Source organism: Panicum virgatum, chromosome 9K (genome assembly GCF_016808335.1).
Source record: "Panicum virgatum strain AP13 chromosome 9K, P.virgatum_v5, whole genome shotgun sequence".
NCBI lineage: Eukaryota > Viridiplantae > Streptophyta > Magnoliopsida > Poales > Poaceae > Panicum > Panicum virgatum.
Window position 1 is genome coordinate 62039155 of NC_053144.1, and position 19322 is coordinate 62058476.

Consider the following 19322-nt stretch of genomic DNA (forward strand, 5'->3'; position numbering starts at 1 on the left):
CGTCTCGCGCGCCGCCACGAGGCGGGCCCCGAGCACCGCGCGCTCCTCCTCCGCGTCCCGGAGCGGCAGCCCGAGCACCGCGAGCAGCACCCCGCGCTCCCCGGCGTCCGCACCCTCGGCGCCGTCCTCCTTCTTGTGCTCGCCACGGATCACCAGCGTGTCGTCCTCCACCATCACCTTCACCTCGTCACGCGTCAGCCCCGGCATGTCGAACCGCATCTTCACCTCCTTCTCATCCTCCACGATGTCCCACGGCAGGCGCACCTCGCTGGCCGCCGCCGGGGACCTCCGCGTCGCCTCCGTCTCCGCCAAAATCGCCACCATCGGCTCTGACACCATGTTGTTTTGGGAAAACTCTGGAACTCACTCTATTCCTTGATCTCTACATTTACATATATACATAATACATAGGTCATTGGGCCTCCACACACATACGTACAGCCCAACACTAACTCCATATCCGTAAGATACAAAAGGAAAGGCGGTAGAACAGCAGCAGCAAGTGCAAGAAAAGCCCTTTGTCCCAAACATGGAATGCAAAGGCAGAGATTAAGAGAAATACGTAAAAAAAATTGTCAATAGCAATCTTCCAATTATAGTTCTAGCACAATCCAGTCACAAGGCAAACGGCATGAAAGAACCGATAGTCTGCTTACAAACTTTCAACTTAATTGAATATCGATCTGAATACTCATAACATCCATTCAGGTGATTCATTACACGGTAGCATCATTCCTGAAACAAAATAGGAGTTACGTTACAGACCCGAAAATTCAGCAAGATAACAATTAGTTCAACATTTGATCCATTCAGACAGAATATGCATTAGTGAATGAGATACCAAACAATTAGCCAGAGGTGGCTGATGTCTCTGGTGCTGCAACAGGTGCCTGCTGCCACTGCCATGATTGCTGCAAAGGCATTACTGCATGCCTCGCGCTTCAGTGCTATTGTCATTGTGAACTCCATAGCTGCGTGCATACGGATGGTAGTTGATTCCATTACATGTACTCAACCTCCGCAGGTGTGGCTGCAAAGGTAACTTAGTCCAATTTGGATCAGGGTTGTGGAGATTTTGGGAGAATAGGAAGTGGGGGTTGCCTGTTTGTTCATATTGCCACTTCTCCATGAAAGATGGACACCCTGCAAACCAACCCGATCTCCACTTAGTATCCTGATGACTTCCTCAACACAAGATCTAAAAATAGAGCGATAGTGATGAAAAACAATAACACAATAACACAAATAATAACACAAAGGTACAACAAAATTCAGAAGGCACAGACCTGCTGGCAAATTGGAGTAGACCAGACTGGTCATATGCATAGTTCTCAGTAACACAGGGATCTAAGCCCTCCGTAAGGACCTAGCACAGCCACAAGATGGAAATTAGAAGGCAGCAAGTCATTGCAAAAGGAAACAAACGGAGTGACCTACCACAGTGTTGCTTGAGCTATTCCTTGGGTATCCGCTTTCTTGAATCTGGGAACCGGCTGCAGCTACAACACACATAAACAACGGAAAGTTCACTTCAGTTGTCCAGCCATATCTATATATATACAAACAAGTTTCATAACAGTTTGTGTAAGCAAGGATAATAGTGGTAGAGTTATGCTAGCAGTACAAGATGTTTAGTATACCAACACAAAATAACACTTAAATCAGGAGGCTTTGAAATTAAAGAACCAACTAACGCAACACCAGCCTCAAATTATTGCTCTTAGCAGTTACCAGAAGAGTAGATGTGAACAAAGGAGACAGCACATTATAATGCAAAGGCAGAGCAGAATAGCCTCAAAATAAAAGCTGCAGAGTTTTTATTTGTAAATGCCAAAATACCCAAATAGACATAAACAAATGAATACATGCTAGCATAAGAAGAGCAGAATACCTTTGCTATTATCCAGAGTCATGCTCAGGTACTTGGATAGGGCGAAGGGATGGTATTCTGCTTTGAAAAATAAATCTCTTTCTTCAGAAAATGAGGTCATATCCTCCAATGTGCTCTTTCTCACATTAATCTTGAGTGCCCATAATTTTTTGTCCTTCAAATCTGTTTTGACCATCAGATAAAAAATATCTTCTTCCTGCATACTCCAGATAGGACCAGCCACCAAAAGGTTTTCTGATTCTGAACTTTCAGGGCGGTTGTGCATCAGCACAGGCCAGATTGACCCTTTGCTAACATAAGCTGTGCAGTCCTTGATCCATTTCTTCAAGGAGCTGGCTCTTTTCCATATGACAGCATTCCAACCGCCTGCTGGTTTGTAGGATTCTGTGGTTGGGGTGCGCACAGCTCTCTTCCTGGAGCCATTTGATGGTCTTGCAGCATCCACCATTCCCGTTTCTTCTATCTCAATTAACCTGATGAAGCCATCACTGCAGGTGACATCCCGAACTCCCCGAGCAGGAATTTTCATTAGGTACCTGCCGGCCCATGTTGCCAGCCATCGGCTTGGGAAATCGGATGTAACGCAGAACAGGTTCACTGTCAACCACGTTGCACAGCATAACACCGCGCCAGAGATCGACCCAGCCCAGTGTGCCTCCTTCCATGGGGATCGCAAGGTCAGTTTTATGGACCAGATACTCATGCTCAAATCTAGGGGCCGGTGGCTCCAACAGCACCAGTCTAGTTGTCCACGAATTCGTCTTGGACGAGAAGATGTGCAGATCATACTGCAGTTGAGCCCTCCGAGGGTGAGGACGAACAAGAGCCATCATGAAGTCTCCACTCCACCACCATACACAGATGGCAAGAAACCGATCTCTCTGGGTTGGAAGAAAAGCGGCTTTGGGTTTGGGAGCAGCTGGAGAGACGGCTTCTCGGCGTGGGCTCTGTAGACTAAGTAATCGAAGTCGGTGACCCCCAGATCTGCCACGGCCTCAATGGGCCTGGCCCCGTAGGTGTAGGCGATGCGGATGACGGCAATGTCCTTGCCCGCGCCGATAACGACAGGCTCGTCCATGAGGTCGGTTGCCTTCATGCCCGGGAAGTTGATGCAGAGGTGGGAGACGGCCGTCGGGTCGGCGAGCTGTAACAAGTGTTAATCACATGTAATTAAATTAATCACAATTATTAGTTCTAGAAATCACATGACAAATCACTAAACCGAAATTTGTTCTAGTTAGCTGGGCCAGACCGGTCTGACCGGTTGGGGCAACCGGTCTGACCGATCAGATCTGGGTCAGCCGTTTTGTGCCCACAATATTGAAATCACACACTCTCTCACTCTCACCAACTCAGTTCACTCCTCACCACGACAGCTCCCTCCCTCTCCCGAGCTCCCGTTCCCCCAAACCCTCACTCCCAAATCCCTCACCCCAAATCCATTCCAAGGCCGGGGAAGGATCAAATCAGCGTGAGGGATCATCTTCTCCTTGATTCCATCCTTGGAGAGCAGGAGATTCGAGTTCTTCGTGCAAGAAGGAGCTCACTCAAGGTATTAAGGCTTGTGTGGGTCGATTTCTCGTTTTAGATGATTTTAGGCGATTCCCCTGAACTAGTTCCTAGGAGAGTTTTGGAATTAGTGGGCGATTTTGGCCGCGACAAGGATCTTAGGTTTTGGTCTGGGTAGGACCGGTCGTAGGGACTGGTCTGACCGGTAGGGGTCTGGACAGTCCGGTCATTGGTTCGGATACTCCGGGTGTGTGGTGGTTTGGACATTCCGGGTTTAGGTCCGGAAACTCCGGACTTGGGAGTCCGGATACTCCGAGTAGGTGTCCGGATACTCCGGATTTTTTGTCTCAAGTCGCACACAGGCCAGACCGATCTGACCGGTTTGGTATACCGGTCTGACCGGTGCTAGCAGGGTTGAGAGGGTTAAATCAGGGTTTGTTAGTGAAAATAGATAGAAATTGATTTGGTTATTGGTTACTTGTAATTTTTTTAAATCATTCATGCATTCTCTCATGTCATATGCATATGCATACGTGTAGCAGCCACGACGGAGGAAATTGTGTACGAGGTGGTTGCAGAGCCGCAGGAGCCTCAGGGGCAAGCCCTGCAGCAGGAGGATCGTGGGGAGTCGGCCCAAGGCCCATCTCACCCTAGCACATCTCACCCTAGCACTGAGCCACAGACTCAAGGCAAGCCCCGGTGCATGTCCTATTATTTTAAATTATGATATCTATATATGTCTCTATTACTTGTGCATTATGTTTCAGGAGTTGACTGGAACCCTAGTTGCATGATCCTTAGGTTCCTTGAGTTATACTAGCATGTATAGGATGATAGAAAATGCTATGCTTAATAAGTTCTCGAAAGAAGTCGAGTGACTTCTTGTCACTCGCGAGATATAGGATATTTAGAAGTCGGGTAATTTCCGGTTACTCGCGAGATATAAACTATATGTGTTTATATTATAGTCCCTGAGTTATTGAAAGTGATATGGAAATGTGAGACCGGACGGGGAGTGACGATGATGTATAGGTATGGCAGCAGGACCGGGTTCCTGGTTGTCTTAGCCCCGTCTGAGTTGGTTAAGGACCGGTCATTGTCGGCAGTGCTGATCGGGGATTGAACTGTACTAACCGCATGCCAGAAGTAGGAGGTAGTCGAAACCGGTAAGCCTAGTACTGCCTCGCTTCGAAAGTACAGAACTGCATTACCACCCCGTAGGGCGAGTCGAGTAGTCGCGGAGAAACGGGATGTATATGTTTACTTTTGGTGGTCTCACGTTGAGCTCGGCTGACTATATGAAGGTGGGGTGGTTCTGTAGTTCGAGGCGGGAAGGGGAAGGGTTGGTGCATGTGGTCCGACGGGGCATACGCGTGCCGTGTTGGTTAGGTCTACCTTGCAAGGTTAAATCGAATCGATTCGCCGTGTCTCGCGGATATGAGGGCCTTGATCTCTTTGCTGCATCGTAGTCTCATGATAGAATGAGGAGGATATGTATAAATATGACAACGAACATAAGGAATTATGATTTGATTGCACCAATATGTTTGCTATAGTTGATTCATGCAAACATTATATTAGAGTTAATTTGTATAGAATTTGGAGCTAAAATACTGAAAGTAAGGAATTACTTTAGTTGCTTTTCTGCAAATTAACCACCAGCCAAAAGTCTTGCATGTCTAGGTATGGGGGCTAAATTATACCCACTGGCCGAGTAAGTCTTGCTGAGTATTAGTTGCTCAGGGTTGTTGCCACCATTAATTTGTTTCAGGGCACCTCGATGTCGATTTCTGCCCCTGCTGCGTCAAATTTATCCGCCGAGATGCAGAGGGGTGGGAAGTGGTGGATCGAGACCCGTGGTGGATCGAGACCCTTAGATCAGGGAGTCGGCAGGTTGCACGTTTGCGGGAGGGGAGTGTGGCCCCTCAATTTTTGTTGGACCGGTCTGTGGACCGGTCTGATTGGTATTCATGCAGGGGGTTCATGCAGGCCAGTCTGACTGGTTTTATGGACCGGTCTGACCGGTTGTGCATTGGCAGAAGTGTGGAAGTAGTGAAGTGTCGACCCGTTTTCCTTTTATTCAATCTTGGATTTCTATGGTTGTAAAACTTGTAAATTATGTAGGTATTTGAAACTGCTTTGTAAAACTATTGTATCTAAACTCGTGTTGTAAAAGTTATGTTTTATCGCCTTATGTCGTTTTGTCCCATAATTTCAAGTATTTGTCGTGCTTGTACTATCTGCGCCCACCTTCGCGTGGGACTGCCGGTGTTGTTTCGATCGGGCCATGGGTTGAGAAAGGATCGCCAAATTAAGCCATTAAGCTAATGCGCCCGATGTGTTCAAATGACGGCCATTACGCTTAATTTGGAGTTTTAATTTGGCGGTTCCGTCACACGAGCCAGAAGGACACACCCACGGCCTGGCCCATGCGCGTGGTCGTCTCGGCGTACGTGCCGTTCTTGCGGTCGGCGATGTAGGCTGCCCAGTCGAGGAAGACTCGAGCGGGAGATCCGGGGCGTCGCAGGGAGGAGGTGGATTTGGGTGCTGGTAGGATGGGGGGGTTGAAGGAGCATGGGAGGACGAACGATCCATCGTGGGCCAACGAAAACATGGCGTTGGCGACCTCAGGCGCTAGGGGATTAGGGTTTCCGGATCACTTTTGCTTTCACAACTTTTTACAAGACGGGGAGGGGCACGGCGATTGTATATATCGATCGATAGAGGCCTCGCCGCCTGGGGCTCGGCTAGCTCTTCGATGAGACGACGACGGGACGGGCTGGCACAGGGTTATCGGAAGGGTCATGAACTCTGAACTCATGATGCGAAGCGTACATGTTTGACCGGTTGCATATTCGCCACATCCATGGCGATTGACGAACCCAGCTGTGCGGAGCGGCACGTGAGGGGGCGGCTCAAGATGGGGGCCGTCTAATTTACGCTCGCCCAGAAGAAGGCATGCGTACGGTCGATTTCCGACCGGCTGCTGGAACATCTTCTCACGTGTCGGAGCGTGTCGGAACAGTATTTTTTTTGAGAAAAACTTTTTGAAAAAACTTTTCATGGAAAAAATTGAAGAGTCCGAAACCTTTGATGAGAAAAAGTTTGAAAGAGAAAAAATTTTCCCAAATAGTTTTTCGCCAATACTAAGTTGTACAATATTTTTTCGATAAAAATTTTCCGGAGAAACTTTTCAAGAAAAAAATTGGAGAGACTAGAAACTTTTGATGAGTAAAAATTTGAAGAAAACATTTTTGCATCCTAAATCGAAAAAAATTGTAACAAAAACTTTTGCATCTAAAAATCAGGAAAAAAAACCACTACTCGGGGAGGCTTTGGCGCCGCCGCCGGGGACAAGTGCCTGGGCACGTCCCCGCCGCCGCTGAGGCCGAGGCCAGGGGAGCACGCCGCCTCACCGCGCGCGGAGCTCGAGAAGCCCGCCGCGTGCCGCCTCGCCGCTCGGCTCCGCTCCATCTCGCTGCGCTTGTGCCGCTCCACACCATCCCCTCTCAACGCCAAGGATGAGGTCCCGCTCCAAATGCAAGCTGCAGCACGCCGGCCCCGCACTCCATCGCTGCATCCGCTCTTGCTAGGAGGTTGTAGATCTGGCCGGAGAAAAACAAAAGGAGAAGGGGAAAGCAACGAGGGAAATAGAAAGACGGAAAGGAGGAAATAGTGGAAACGGGCCACACGGCAGTTTCTGTGGGGTCCACCCACGTGCGCTCCAACAGTGCGTCGACCGCTGCGCGCGGTCGACCGCAAAACCAATACTGGCCTCAAGATGGGTGTAAAAAACGGCGGTCTGGCATCGACCTGCGCGGCAACGAATCTCCCGGTTGCAAGACTGAGCGTACCAATCATCGGGTTAGAGATTGCGTCATCAGAGTATTTTGTTGCTACCGTCATTTGCGAGTGGAGCAAAAATTCCAGAGTCGTCGCCTTCATACCGTGCCTGAAGTTTGCCGTCCTATTCCTCTCTCTTAGTTGCAGCTTCGTCCTTCGCGGTTTTCTGATCACTGCTATGGACAGGAGTCGATGTTGTGATGGGAAGAGATTTTTTCCAGTGAAGCTTCTACACTTCCCTCTCCATTCATTTGTATATATAAAGTACATGTTATAAGATAGTCCTCGTACAAATTTCTATTTACAGAAAAGACCACCAACACTCCCCCTCAAGATGGGGCAAATATATCTAACAGCCCCATCTTGTTACAGATTTTCATAAAAGACACCACATTAACACCTTTGGTTAAAACATCAACTAACTGATCTCCAGATTTAACAAAGCTAATCTGAAGTATCCCCTCATCCAATTTCTCCTTGATGAAATGCCTGTCTATCTCAACATGCTTAGTTCTATCATGATGGACCGGGTTGTTCACCATATTAATTGCAGCTTCATTGTCACAATAAAGCTGAAGAGGTGAACCACAATACAGATGGAGTTCAGACAATAGTATTCAAAGCCACATAAGCTCACATATGCCTGATGCCATAGCTCTAAACTCAGCTTTAGCAGTAGATCTAGCAACCACACTTTGTTTCTTGCTCCTCCAACCAACAAGGTTACCACCAACAAGTACACAAAATCCATATGTTGATTTTATATCATCTAAGCATCCAGCCCAATCAGCATCAGTATATCCCTCAACCTTCATATGCCCATGATTAGAAAACAAGATACCTTTCCCTGGACAACTCTTAAGGTATCTCAAGATTCTGTGTACTGCATCTAAGTGACTAATACTAACAGCATATGCAATATCTGGTCTTGTATGTGATAAATAGATTAGGTGACCAACTAACCTCTGATATTGATGTTTGTCCACTGGATCTCCTAAATCAGCTAGAATACGATGATTATATTCAATTGGCGTTGTCACTGGTTTACAATTCAGCATGCTAGTTTCCTTGAGTAAATCAAGAACATATTTCCTCTGTGAAAGATAGGTGCCTTGTGCCCCATATGCCACTTCAATTCCAAGAAAATATGAAGATAACCTAGATCTTTGACCTCAAAAGATCTTGCTAAGGCTCTCTTCAAGCACAATATTTCCTTATCATCATCACCTGTAATCACAATATCATCAACATACACCACAAGAATCGTGATCTTGTCATAGTTGTGCTTAAAGAACAATGTATGATCTGCATTACTCTGTCGATACCCCATAGAGCAAACTTCATTTCTAAACCTCCCAAACCAAGCTCTAGGTGATTGTTTAAGCCCATACAGTGACTTCTTCAATTTACATATTTTTCCCTCAGTTTCTCTACTATTGAACCCTGGATGAATCTCCATATACACCTCCTCTTCCAAATCTCCATGAAGAAATGCATTTTTAACATCAAGTTGAAATAGTTTCCAACCATGATTAGCTGCTATCGAGATTATTGTTCTGATGGTGTTCATCTTTGCCACTGGTGCAAAGGTTTCATCATAATCCACCCCATATGTCTGACTATACCCTTTTGCCACTAATCTGGCCTTATATCTCTCCACCTTGCCATCAGGTGTCTGCTTCACAGTGAACACCTATTTACAACCAACAGCTCTCTTATTTGCAGGGAGAGTCGAAAACTACCCAAGTGTTATTTTTATCAAGAGCAGCCATTTCCTCCAACATTGCTTGTCTCCACCGTGGATCTTGTTTTGCTTCCTGCCAATCATGTGGTATAGACACAGATTGCAAGGCTCCTGCAAATGACTTGTACTGAGGGCCAATAGATATATATGAAACATGATTAGAGATATCATATGAGGTCAATCTAGAAGGCAACTTCCCAGCAGTAGTGCGAGGCTCCTTTCTATGGGCTATAGGAATATCTAAGTCATCATGCGGAAGAGAAAGTGTACCATCAGTTGTAGCACTTAAGTCTGGGCTATGTGTATCTGACTCAACTTGAGTTTCATGATTCCTTTTCCAATGAACTGGCTTCCTCCCCCTGCACTTGTTCCTGCTCAGCCTGATGTCTTCGCCTTCGTGTATATACTCGAAGATTCTGTTCCTCATTTGGTCTTGGCCATTGTAACACCTCATTTGATGTACCTTGTTGCCCGCCTTGTGGTTGTTCCCCTTCTATAGGCTCCACATCTCTATCAACATCACTATCTTCTTGTGGTATTACTCCAACCACTATTCTCCTCGATGCACTAGGATTGTTCTCTTCCTCTTTCTCTCCCCTGGCTCGTTGTCCATATCTGAAACATCACTAGTAAATGGGTCAGGAAAAACATCTGTTAAATCTTGAGGTTCACCGTAAAAAGGTTCATGCTCCCTAAATATTACATCCATGCTTACAAACATTCGCTTTTCTGATGGGCACCAACATCTATATCCCTTTTGTTTCCCAGAGTATCCAACAAATATACATTTCACTGCTTTGGTATCTAACTTACCAACTGAGGGTCTATAGTCCTTCACAAAACATACACAACCAAATACCTTTGGTGGTACAACATATGTTGTCTTACCAGTTAGACACTCAATTGGTGTCTTGTTGTTGAGCACCCGAGATGGCATTCTATTCATCAAGTAAGTAGCTGTCATCACAGCTTCACTCCACAAAAATTTAGGAACATTCATAGCCATCATTATACACCTTGTAATCTCCAAAAGATGCCTATTTTTTCTCTCTGCTAGACCATTTTGTTCTGAAGTCCCAGGACAAGTAGTTTGGTGGATAATCCCATAGTTTGACAAATACTCATCAAATTCATTATTCACATATTCTGTATCATTGTCTGTCCGAAATATTTTCACACGTGCATTAAACTGAGTCATAATTAGATTATGAAAGTCTTTAAAGCATTCAAATACATCACATTTGCTTCTCAATACATAAACCCAAGTGGTCCTAGTGCAACAGTCAATAAAGGTAACAAAATACCGATAGCCATTAATTGACATTACTCCACTAGGACCCCATACATCTGAGTGAATAGTCTGAAGTGGCACATTACTTCTATTATCACAAGGTGCATAAGAACTTCTAGTTTGTTTCCCATACTGGCATGCATCACACACTAAACTTTTCTTGCTGATTTTATTATAGAGAGTAGGATAGAGCTGACCAAGAGTAATAAAGGACATATATCCAAGCCTGCGATGAAGGAGAAGAAATTCTTCCAATGGTGTAGGAGTCAAAACAGCAGCAACCTTATGTGACATATTGTCATCTAGATAATATAGACCATTACGCATGTTCCCCATCCCAAGCCTTCTTCCAGTCCCAAGTTCCTGAAATAAGCACCATGATGGGAAGAAGATTACGGCACAGTTAAGTTCTTTTGTAATGCAGCTAATTGATAACAAATTAATTGGGAACGAGGGAACATGTAATGCAGATGAAAGAGATATATTGGATCCACACATGACTGTTCCTGACCCCAACACAGTTTGAGAAGAACCATCAGCCAATTTGACGCTTTGCGTCTTCAAATCAGGAGCATATTCAATAAAATTTTGATACGACCCGGACATATGTCTAGAGGCCCCAGAATCTATTAGCCATGGTATATCATTTGTTTTGTAACTCAGAGTGCGAGAAATATTACCACCAAAGTTTGTAGCTACAGCAGAAGTGGAAGTATTAGAGGCCTCAGTAGATTGCTTGTCCTCTATACACATTCCCTTAAATTGGCGCCACTTTTCCCAATCATCAACTGACATTTCTACCCTCATAAGTTGAGAGGACTCTTCCATAACCGAGGTGGTATTTGCCCTACCTCCAAGTCGCATACCACGGCCTCGGCCACCACCACGTCCATCAAAAGCCCGTCCACGTCCTCTGCCACGCCACTCTTGTCCTCTACCTCGACCTCCTCCAATTAATTCAGGACAAGAGATTTGCAAATGCCCTGGCTGTCCACACTTGAAACATTTCCTATCATATGTATTTGTTGCTGATTTCTGAAAATTTGCCCCTTCTGTAGCAACAAAGGCTGAGCGCCGCTGTGTAGAACTCTGCATAGTTGCCCCTGTGGCCTCCAACTTTAGGCGTGTTTCATCACTAATAATTGCAGAGATTGCCTGTTCCAAGTTGGGTAGATTCCCACTTCCATATAGTGCTGCCCTTCTATTCACATACTTTGGATTAAGTCCATTCAAGAAATCCCTCACACGCCTTTTCTCAGTCCACTTACTAAACTTCTCAATGCACTTGCCACACTCCAACTCAATTGGATCATAGTAATCTAGGTCACTCCACAGCCTCTTTAGCTCGGACACATACTCAACTACAGATTTATCACCTTGGCATAGCTCTTGCAACTCTTTCTGAATTTTGCAAGCCAACATCTCATTTCCAACTCCTGAATAGGTACTCTTGAGTTGTCGCCATATTTCTGCTGCTTCTTTTATTCTCTCAACTTGTTTGGCAATTTGAGGTGACAAAGAACTGAGCAACCAAGCTCGCACAAGTGCATTAGATGTCTTCCACCTCTGCCTTCTTTTGAGTTCTCTTCAACAGGTTTCTCAATGGTTCCCAGGATATAACCCTCCAGTTTTCTTGAGACCAAAATGGTCTCTGCATGCTCAGCCCAGCTCGCATAGCTCTCCGAACCATCTAATTTTACATGGGGCATTTGTAATGGGTGAACTTCCTCCTTAGGTTCAGTTTCAGACTTTGAGCTTGCTGCTTGCTTGCTAATTGCATCGAATAAAGACATGTACCTTTCATCCATTGCTTGCAACACAGCTGCAAGCTCTCCTGCCGTAACCCCTGCTGAAGCATCTTTATCACCCATCTCTGCACTCAGTCACACAAATCCCCTGTTAAAAACTGCTGCCCTGCTGCTTGTTATTTCCTGAAGTCATCACGCACAACCAAACCTTCAGCAAAGTCACGGAATCACCAAATCCTAGCACCTCAACAGCAGCACGCAGCACGCAGCAGCAGCAGCACTAACCACCTTCTTTTCCCCCTCACCACTCAGCAGCAGCTCAGCACACACCACCGAAATCAATACATGAAGCAGCACACAGCAATAGCAGCGCACTTCACTCCTTCACGAGCACACAGTAACACACCTCCACAGCAGCACCTTTTCCTCCCCTTCTCCTTCACCAGCAAGGACCTCGTGCAGATGCTCTGCACGCAACGCACGCCCAGCCTGCGGTCGCCCCTTCAACTCGAGCGCACCTGGCCAACGCTCCCGAGCCCGCTCGGCTCTGCCGCGGCGCCTCCTCCGCGCAGCACCCGCGCTCGCGCCGCACGCCGCGCCCGCTCCGCCGCGGGCCGCTCCCAAGCCTCGCCTGTGCGGCCGCCTGCGCGCTGCGCCCCACGCACTCGCGGGCCTCGCGTCCGCCCGCTTCTCCTGCGTCGAAGCACTCGCCGCCGCCACGTCTTCACAGGTACGAGCCGTCGCCGCCGCCACCGCCGCCGCTTCTCCTGGCTCTGTATACCATGCTATGCTGTGATGGGAAGAGATTTTTTCCAGTGAAGCTTCTACACTTTCCTCTCCATTTATTTGTATATATAAAGTACATGTTACAAGATAGTCCTCCTACAAACTTGTATTTACAGAAAAGAACACCAACAGTCGACGATCTGCGAAGGACAGTGATGTTCCCTGTGGGCGTGCGGCAATCGGAACAGAGTCAGTTCGAGGTCCCGGCTGTGTGTGTGATTGTGAACGCCGTCCTTCTTCCAGGCTTCCAGCCAACAGTAAACTGTGTGTGAATCTCATCACCATGACCATGGTAATGTACAACGTACAGTCCTCGCTGTGGTAGCTTGTCCGGTCGCCGCCGGCGCCTCTTGAGGACAGTAAACTGGACTGCTCCATTCCGCTGTTCAAACCAGCCCGCGGTGCCTGCTAGCAGCAGGATTGCCTCACCTCGTCGTCCTTCAAGGACAACTCCTCCATGCTCGGTATCTCCTCCCTCTCCCAAGTCCCACGGCGAAGCCTAGTTGGACAGTTTCAGTCGTTATACTCGTATGTCAAGCAAATGCCTCAACTCTTACTATGTCGACGTACGATGTTTGATTAAACTTATTGTACCATATGAACAATATAGCTCAGGAATTCAAATCAAAGTCACGATGAAGGGAGACACTGGTTGTACCGGTAGCAGAAATGCAGACAGCAGTACTATGTCGACGTATGATGTTTGATTAAACTTATTGTACCATATGAACAATATAGCTCAGGAATTCAAATCAAAGTCACGATGAAGGGAGACACTGGTTGTACCGGTAGCAGAAATGCAGACAGCAGTACTATGTCGACGTATGATGTACTCAAGACCTCCCGCTTACTAAACGGGTGCTCTAACCAACTGAGCTACGAAAGCTGATTGCTTATTTTTATCTAATATAGTTTATATAGTTTACAATATAGATTTCGATTTTCTCTAAAAAAATCTAGATTTCGACGGGAAAACAGAACATCAGCACAAGAAGGGAGGACTCCGCCATGGCGCGCGAGCGCGCTCATGCAGGACTCCGCCATGGGCCCATGGCCAGTTGGCCACCATGCTGGGCGGCCTCACCGACCCCGCGCACAAGGAGCAGCTCGAGCCCCGAATCGCGCGCATGATTGAGAATCCCACTCTCAAGCCCGTCCTCGCCGAGATCGAGACCGGCGGCCCCGCCGCCATGATGAAGTGAGCGAGCGGGACTCCAAGTTCACCAAGGCCTGCCGCCTGCGCCAAGGACGAATGGTCTGGCCCTGTCTCTGTCTTGATTTCAGGTACTGGAACGACCTCAGGCTCCTTCAGAAGTTCGGGGGCGATGGGTGTCGCGCGGCGGCGTTCTCCCAAAGCTTCGCCGCGGCTGCCGGCGCCGGCGCGTCCTCCCTCTCCTCTCCCAATGCTCGCCTGTGCGCCGCCGCCCCGCCTCCATGGAACCGCCGCGGATCCCCATGCCCCGCCGCGGCTACCCGCCCACGACGGCATGATCTGTTCGATCAGCGGAACCGGCCGCCGCACCCGAGCAGCGCAGCGTGGCGGCGCGGGCACTCGCGCCGTGTTTGAAGAAACGCCGATCCGGGATGCCGTCTCCCACGCCGCCAAGGTCGCCCTCCACCTCCAGGCTCCAGCACCGCAACATGCCGCACGCAGAGAGGCGCTCTCCCGCGTGGCGCACGATATGTGGATGGAGGCATGGAGTTGTGCGCTCCTAACATGAAGCACGGCTGTCAGTACAGATTTGCACTGACGCTATACGCTTAAGGCCGTGTTTAGTTACGCGACGGTGTAAACGCAAAAAAAATTTTGCGACGGAATCTTACTAATTTGAAGTACTAAATGAAGTTTATTTGCAAAACTTTTTGTACAGATGTGTTGTAAATCGCGAGACGAATTTAATGATGCTAATCAATCTATGATTAATCAATAATTAGCTGATTGTTACTGTAGCACCCCTGTTGCAAATCATGGGTTACGTAGGCTCATTAGATTCGTCTCGCGATTTACAGCCCATCCATTCAAAAAGTTTTGTAAATAGACTTCATTTAGTACTTCAAATTAGCAAAATTCCTTTGCAAATTTTTGTGTTTTTGTGTTTACGGGGTGGGAACTAAACAGGGCCTAAATGGTCCTCATCATCATAATAACTACCAACAGCTAGCATAAAAGGCGCAGGTACATAGCATTTACAGAGAAAGCCCAATTATTTCATTAGAGCATCTCGCTTTTTTTGCTTGACGGTTGGAAATCACTAAAATAATGGTGAAATTTCAAGAAACACCTATCTGATCCTGCCTTATAGCATGCTAGTGTAGACGTGCATCCCAGCCAGCACTCTGCTGCCGTGCTGAGAGTGCAGAGTGCTGGCTGGGAGCTGCAAATTTGTGACTTCCGATTCAGAGAGAGCGGTATGAATATGTGAATACACATGAGCGTCGTCAATGATCGCCGGTTGAGAAAATAGCGAATGAAAATTATCTGTCCATGTGATTTCAAATCAAAGAAATAATGTAACATGTTGGTGGTTTAAATTTTGAGACTCTGGGTGCTATATATCGTGATCACTATACCATGACAAGTGCAGTTTCTTTTCACATTATCGGCCTCGTCCAGGCTGTGGAATTTGCTGTAGATACTCGCAGCTCAGGAATCGCTCGGCTGGACCATGGGAAATGGTTCTAGCAGCTTCACTAGCAAGATAAGAACCGAATAATTTCAGAATTAGGATTATATATGAAACCATTATTACTCCCTCCGTCCCAAAAAATAAGTCATCCTAGGAATGCTAGAACAAATTAACAATGCAAGAAGGTAAAATGACCATATTTTTCCTTATTTATTATCCATATTTGACACTAATTAATTCTTGCATGCACATGTACTTTCTAAATAGAGTAGAATGATTTATTTTTTGAGACAATTTTTGAATTCTAGAGTGACTTATTTTTTTTGAGACGGAGGGAGTATATGACAGGTTGGTCCATAAAGTACATGTTATGTAGGCGTCCTATCGTAACAAGGTATCCATAAAGTAAATGTTGTCGTACTCCAGTTTTGCCTTGTTTTCATTTTGAGTTGAGATCAAACCCAGGGCATCAGAGCCAATGCTCATACTCCATGGTTGGAACTCATCTAGTCAATATTTTCTTCTATGACAATATGTGGTCATGAGTTTATTTTGAACAGAAATGAGAGGAGCTGTTGTGGCCAAATTATTGATACAGCACAAAATGCTGGGAACTATTCCTATTCCCTCTATCCTTAAATTTAGCTACTTTTAATTTTTTCTTATTAAGTCAAGCTTAACTTTAACTACGAGTAGTAAAAGTATCATAAAGAATAGCAATGTAAAAATGATGTTAGTAGATTCGTCGCCAAACCAACAATCATAACATGTATTTTTTCTATTTAACATAATTTTTTAAAGATATTTTTATCAAAGATAAAATGCTTGAATTTAGACAAACCTAAAAGAAAGTAATATTCTAGAGCGATGGGAGTAGCTTACTTCCTAAGAATGTCCCTTTTTTTCAATTTTACTTTATTTTGCGCCATAAGGCGAGCAAAGAAAGGGATATACTCAAGAATGAATCTACAAATAAAGTTGCCCCCAAGTGGTACATTTGAGAATTTTCACAGCTACAATGTTCCACCCTTTATACTTTTGCTGGTCCTGATTCGATGGTTCCTTGATTCCTTCCTTTGGAGCTAATGCTTCATGAAGATAAAGATTCCACATTTATTTTCCTTCCGTCCAACTTTCTAGAACCTAGTTAGACAAAGAAAATAAATGGATGGGCCAAGTGAGCTCAACAGAGATAGACTAATGAAGTAACAAATCACCCCCTTAAAAGAATTCTAACAGGCACCAAATTAAATTATGAGTGATGGTCGAGCACTACTTAGCCCCCAAGTGGAAAGGGGAATAGGATCCTTCTGCCACATAAGCTCATGCTTTTGAGAAACTTTCCTGAAGATAGAGAGCTACACAAGTCTTTTTATTTTACAATATATACTGTGCTGGGCCAAAATGCTTTCCTTAACGCATAAACAATCTCGGCATCGGTTTTCTACTTTTCGAATAGGATACCTAGGCATCAAATGTTGCCAGAAGACATATCACCTCTGCATATGCATATTCATATTCCTTGTGCACTTTCTGCGGAGAAGGAAAAAAGAGATACAGATGACAGGGGAAAAGAAAAGAAGATACTAATTGCTATTTCCTGTCGTAAAATTTTACGATCTTGAATTAATTAATTTCCGCAATATTTTCCTCTTATGAGCCTTGCTTGAAAGAAATTGTTTGGTGCCAAAATCAGTTGGGCTAGCAAGCATAATCTTTCGGTGCCCTCTACGCGGACAAATCGAAAGAACAGCTAGCTAGTTAGGCTTTTGGCCGTCAAGTCTCGTAGTGAAGAGTGCACTTTTGCTTAGCGACTGTCATGCACATGCATGCGGAAATCTTAATTTGCTTAGTGACGCAGCGGCGGAGTCTGATGATGATGATCGAAAAGAGACGGAAGGGGTTGCGTCAAAAGGGTCAACTAGGTGGAATTCTGACCATGCCAACACCCCTTCCATCATCACATAATAAGAACCCAAAAGACGGGCAGGATTTTCTCGGTCGTCTTTAATCTTGCTCCTCCCAATCCGCCTTTTAATCTCTTTGCACCAAGCACCTCACTTTCCTGTGTATTTTGTCTAGGAGGCCCTGTCTCTTGTCTTACACTCTTATCTGCTGCAAGAAGAAACTAGTATATCCTTATCCAACGCAGTAGTCAAGTCGTGCATGTGAAGGCTTCCTTGGACCTTGGGAGCTTAACTTGGGGATTAAGGTTTTCTTTTTGTGGAAATGCCGCCTAATATACAACATGCTTATTTCAGAAATTTGCAAATGTCATCAAATGATCGCCTTTTGTTTCTTTCCGCCTCTCCCCTGGCAATCCAAGTTGGTGGCCGTTGCCTTATTGAGGTACAGTAGCATCCTCAGATCAGATGTCACAGCTGAGATGGAGGGGAACGTATCTGGTGGAAACCATAATTTTTGTGAAAACTCATGCAATCACGGCAAAAAAAATTATCTAAATTCACAAAAAAAAATCACACATGTAGATGATATGATGATACACAACTTTGTAAAATATTCTGTCCAAACTCGATTAGAAATTTGTTATTTTTATATCTCACAAACGAAATCGAGTTTGGACACGATATTTTACAAGATTGTGTATCATCATATCATCTATATGTGTGATTTTTTAATGAATTTAGATGATTTTTTTGTCGTGGTTTGCACAGATTTTTACGAAAGTTTAGTTTCCACCAGAAAGATGGTACCAGCAAGGGTCTCTATGCAAAATCTAGGGAAGAGGAGGGCGGATCCAGCACAACTTGCCCCCTGGTTTTCTTTGTTCCCCCTTGCAGTGCATCAGCGCAGGTCGGCCGTTGTTCTTTGCTTTGCGCCAAAGCAAAGTCCCCGGGCGGGCGTGCCAAAAAAGGAAAAAAAAAAAGAAGAAGAGGAAGAACCCAAACCGAACCTGATCCGGTGATCCCAACCAAATCAGAGCTCGAGTTCGTGCATGGAATCCAGTGAGCCGCCGCTCGCTAAACAAATCCAAGCACGCCCAAAAACTGTTGCCTTTGGCACCTCTTCCCATTAATTTCCTAGCCCCTTTTTTTTTGGCGCGGCTGGAGCCGCAGCAGCCAGCAGCTAATTAGGCGGCGCGCTTGGGCAGCAGGCGGCTGACCGGCGGAGATTAAGGCGGGCCTGGGGTTAGCTTAGGCCCTAAGTTACTGCCACGTCGGCCCGCGCTCGCACACGGGTCAGGCAGCCAGTCCCGGCCGGCGCGGGTCTTTCGAAAGAAAAAAAAAAGGTCCAGGCGGCCGGCGGCCCGGCGCGGGCGTCGCGTGTGCGGCGGGCGGCCGGGCGGGGGTGGTCGGCGTCGGCAGCGGCAGCGGCAGCGGGCGTACTGGACTCTTGTTAATTGTTACAGTATTATACTGTGATAATAATCTAATTAATCGCGCAAGCAGATGATGAATTGGCAGTAGTAGCAGTTAGCAGATGATCGCTCGGTCCGCTCGGGTGTTTTACCAAGGGACGGAATGGGAGGAGCCGCCGCTGGCTAGGTCGCCGACGGCCGACCTGGAGATTAATTTCATTTCGTTTCCGGCGGCGGCGTAGAAAACTCAACGGCGTGCTGGCTAGCTATCCCCTGATTCCGACCGTGATTGCCAGTTTTTCTATTTTTAAGAAGAAGAAAAATCGAGTGACCGGAACGTGCCTGGGATGGAATTTTTGGCTCGAGTCATCAGCTGGTACAACAAACGTCTTGGCGGATCGGATCGGACGGCTATAGCAGGACCTGGACACAACAGAGAAATATCTGCTTGGCAGTGGCCAGAAAAGGACATTATTCTCTGCGAATCCGGCTATGTACGAGTAGTTTTTTTTTTCCGTTCGTTTCAATCCCTGTCACTTTCGATCACCAAATATAATGTTACGC

General features: G+C 46.3%; 1 protein-coding gene across 5 annotated transcripts; it reads right to left on the reverse strand.

The window, feature by feature from the left end:
* Positions 1-549: 549 nt before the first annotated feature.
* LOC120646768 lies at positions 550-3032 on the reverse strand. 5 transcript variants are annotated; one of them, XR_005664560.1, is made up of 6 exons: positions 1892-3032; positions 1438-1499; positions 1287-1366; positions 1102-1198; positions 842-1030; positions 550-735 (listed from the first exon to the last, which is right to left on the reverse strand). XR_005664560.1 is itself a non-coding variant. In XM_039923222.1 (5 exons), exons 1-4 carry the CDS (start codon positions 2676-2678, stop codon positions 1110-1112), a joined length of 963 nt encoding a protein of 320 aa, XP_039779156.1. In that variant the 5' UTR covers positions 2679-3032; the 3' UTR covers positions 550-1030; positions 1102-1109. The 5 variants fall into 5 exon arrangements, 3 of the variants coding, with proteins under 3 accessions (XP_039779156.1, XP_039779153.1, XP_039779155.1); XR_005664561.1 differs by having other exon boundaries at positions 842-1143; XM_039923222.1 differs by having other exon boundaries at positions 550-1030; positions 1102-1143.
* Positions 3033-19322: the final 16290 nt, after the last annotated feature.

Excerpts from the sequence above, each read along its gene's own strand:
- LOC120646768 (XM_039923219.1), bottom strand. The coding sequence starts at position 2,678 with ATGATCTGCACATCTTCTCGTCCAAGACGAATTCGTGGACAACTAGAC. Across the intron at positions 1,199-1,286 it reads CTACTCCAATTTGCCAGCAG|ATCTTGTGTTGAGGAAGTCA; the intron begins GTCTGTGCCTTC and ends CTCTATTTTTAG. Across the intron at positions 1,031-1,101 it reads GTGGCAATATGAACAAACAG|CCACACCTGCGGAGGTTGAG; the intron begins GCAACCCCCACT and ends TTACCTTTGCAG.